The sequence below is a fragment of the Macrobrachium rosenbergii genome, chromosome 14 (assembly GCF_040412425.1).
Source record: "Macrobrachium rosenbergii isolate ZJJX-2024 chromosome 14, ASM4041242v1, whole genome shotgun sequence".
Taxonomy (NCBI): Eukaryota; Metazoa; Arthropoda; class Malacostraca; order Decapoda; family Palaemonidae; genus Macrobrachium; species Macrobrachium rosenbergii.
The window spans coordinates 16,465,235-16,468,306 of NC_089754.1; the positions used below are offsets into that span (position 1 = coordinate 16,465,235).

A 3,072-nucleotide genomic window follows, 5' to 3' on the forward strand; every position below is an offset into this window, starting at 1 on the left:
TGTTAATAGTGTTCTCTGTGCAACTCGCAGCCTTCCTTTCATCGTTATGTGGCTGGTGAAAAGGTTCAATAAAGTTAAATAAGTGGCAGCCAGAATTCTTTCCTGGCTGTTTGTTGGTGCTGTTCCGTCACATTCCGAGGGTGGTTGCGATCGCCTTGGCCCAGTCGATGAGGTTGGCTGGAGGATGGGTGTGTGGGAGGTGGGGGGACCTCCCATTGGCTGAAAGCATGGGGGGGGGGATACAGCAGCCAACACCCATCCCAAAGCCAACCACACCGTGTGGACCAAGAAGACCGCAACGCCTCCGGAACACAACGCAGCAGCATCAACTCGCAACCAGTCAAAATCCTTCCTCTTCGTCCTCTTCGTTTTCTTCATCCTATTCTTCCTCTTCCTCCTCTTCGTTTTCTTCACATCCTTCCTCTTCCTGTTCCTCTTCCTCTTCTTCTTCCGTCTTATTCATCAGAAAACTTGGGATCTTCAAACAGCTTATCCGCGAAGTCCTTGACGAAGTCCCTGAGAGTGTCGTACTTCTCTCTTTCATCAGCATCACGCAGGATGTCGTTGGCGAGGTTGATCTTCTGCATGATTTCTGTCCTTCGTTCTCGCTCTGCGCGAGACCCTTGGCACCTATCCGGGTTGAACCTGAGCGCCCTTTTCCTGTAGGCCCACCCTATCTCTTTCAAATTAGCATCCTCTGCAATACCTAGGACGTAGTAGGGGCAGCCATGAAGTTCCATCCTTTCCAGGGTCTCGGCGGTGATGATCAAAGCTACCAGATCCTCTTGATGTTCGTCTAGTTCCTGCAGATGGACCATAGCTTCAGCGTGTCTTCCAAGCAGCAAGAGACACAGTGCCAGTCTTAACCTACAGTCCACTTGATCTTCATCCTTGTCCAGTACACTGAGGAAACATTCGCTTGCTTCTTGCAGCCGTTGAAGCTTACAGAAGATGTTCCCTTTCATCCTGGCCAAGTCAACATGGACCTGTGGGGAGACGGATTCCAGAGACTGGGCGTGTGTAATCCTTTCCAAGACAGCATCGAATTGACATTCATCTATCATCAATGGAATAGAGTCCCATATCATCCGCTGCTCCAGAAATTCCTTTCCTTTGAGTGCCCTTTCGTGGTTAGGACTCCGGTCTAGAACCTGGGTCAAAAGCATTTCAGCTTTATCCAACTCAGAATTAGAAGCACAACGTAGGGCAGACTCCACCACAACATCACAGTCTTCCTGATACAGAGCGATCTTGTCTCTGAGAACCCTGTTCTCTTCAACCAGAGCCTTATTCTTATTCTTTTCACTTGTTGTAGAATTCTTTATTGAGGACATTTGCCGTTCTCCTTCAGATAGTTTCTCCTTCAGGTTTTCGTTTTCCCGTTGCAGGAACTGAAGTCTATCTTCTAGGATGCGGACATTCTTCTGGATAGCCAAATTTCCATGTTTTTTTCGTAGATGATTCCTTGCAAGAACAAGTTGTTCTTGCTGTGAGGCTTGCCACTTATCTTCGAGTTCTTTGGTCTCCTGTTTCATTTTTTTCCTTTCCTCTTCGTGGGCCTTGACTTTCTCTTCAAGGTAACCACAGTAAAAATCATTGTCGGACGCTTGACGGAGCAGTTCTTCCAGCTTTTCTCGGTTCCTGTCGCATTCTTGGTTTTTATCTGCGAGTTGTTCCTTCAGCTTGTCTACCTCCATTCCTTTCCGGGTCAGTGCGTCTTCATACTCTGCTATTGTCTTTCTCCTCTCGTCAGCTTCCTGAAGGAGACTCGAGTTTTCCTCCTCAGCCTCCTTCCGCGCCTCCTTCAGCAGCGAAATCATTTCCGTAGCGTAGTAGACGTCATCTTCCAGTCGCGCGATGGCATCTCGAGCAAGTTGGTCGGTCTTCATTTCCTTCGTGTACTTGTCATACACGCTTCCAAGAAGTCCTCCCAAAATAAGAGCCATGGCGTTCTTACCAATAAAACGTACAAGGTGCTGGGTAACATTTCCAATTACAAACAATATCACTGATCCGAGACGGATCAGAGCCAATAAGATGTTCACAACAAAACTAACTTTGCCAAATAGTGACATGGTTAACTTTCTTTCAACCTGATCGAAACGCTAGAATCAGAAAAAGTCCACTGAGCTTCAGGGATTCCAAAGATCGTCATTTCGGCTTCAGCGCGATTCTTTCTTAGCTTCGGGAGAGTCCTCACGGAGCCTTCGAAGGCACTTGGAGAAATTGAGGGAATGGTATGAGAGGCTCCTGAAGGCGTCGAAGGGTTCAGAGATCATGTAAATGAAGACGACCCTGAAGATGGAAAGATAAATGTCTTCGACGGACGAGTGACGAAAATGGAATTGAGGACTTTTATCATTTCAGCCACGTTGATTATAACAAAAAAAAAAAATGAAGAAATAAAAATTAAATAAAAAAAATTATTAAGATATTTTGATGGGAGAAGTCTAAATTTATTATTTCACTTACACACACACACACACATATACATATATGTTATAATTCTTCTTAGGTGTGTTATCTTCGAGATAGAGTGAACTGGATATTATACGACATTTGCAGCTTAATATTTGTGAATATATATATATATATATATATATATATATATATATATATATATATATATATATATATATATATATATATATATATATATATATAAATTAATTTTTATCACATCACCGTGATTCATATACAAGCATTAAGCTACAAACGTCCTTTAATATCAATTCGCTCTACCTCGAAGTAATATATTTTCATATATGTTACCGAAGGGGAATTTTTAGTTGATAATAAGTTCGTCGTCCCGTGGGCTCGAACCAACCAAAGACTGTAGTCCTGAGTTCTTGTCTTTCGTTGGTTCGAGCCCACGGGACGACGAACTTATTATCAACTAAAAATTCCCTTCGGTAACATATATGAAAATATATAACTTCCGAGGAAGAGCAAATTGAAATTAAAATATTAAAATGACGTATTATATATATATATATATATATATATATATATATATATATATATATATATATATATATTATATATATATATATATATATATATATATATATA

At 41.9% G+C, this 3,072-nt stretch overlaps 1 protein-coding gene across 1 annotated transcript; it reads right to left on the reverse strand.

The window, feature by feature from the left end:
• Positions 1-455: 455 nt before the first annotated feature.
• On the reverse strand, positions 456-2,075 carry LOC136845494 (uncharacterized). Its single transcript, XM_067115670.1, has one exon. The coding sequence runs from the start codon at positions 2,073-2,075 to the stop codon at positions 456-458; it is 1,620 nt and encodes a 539-aa protein (XP_066971771.1).
• Positions 2,076-3,072: the final 997 nt, after the last annotated feature.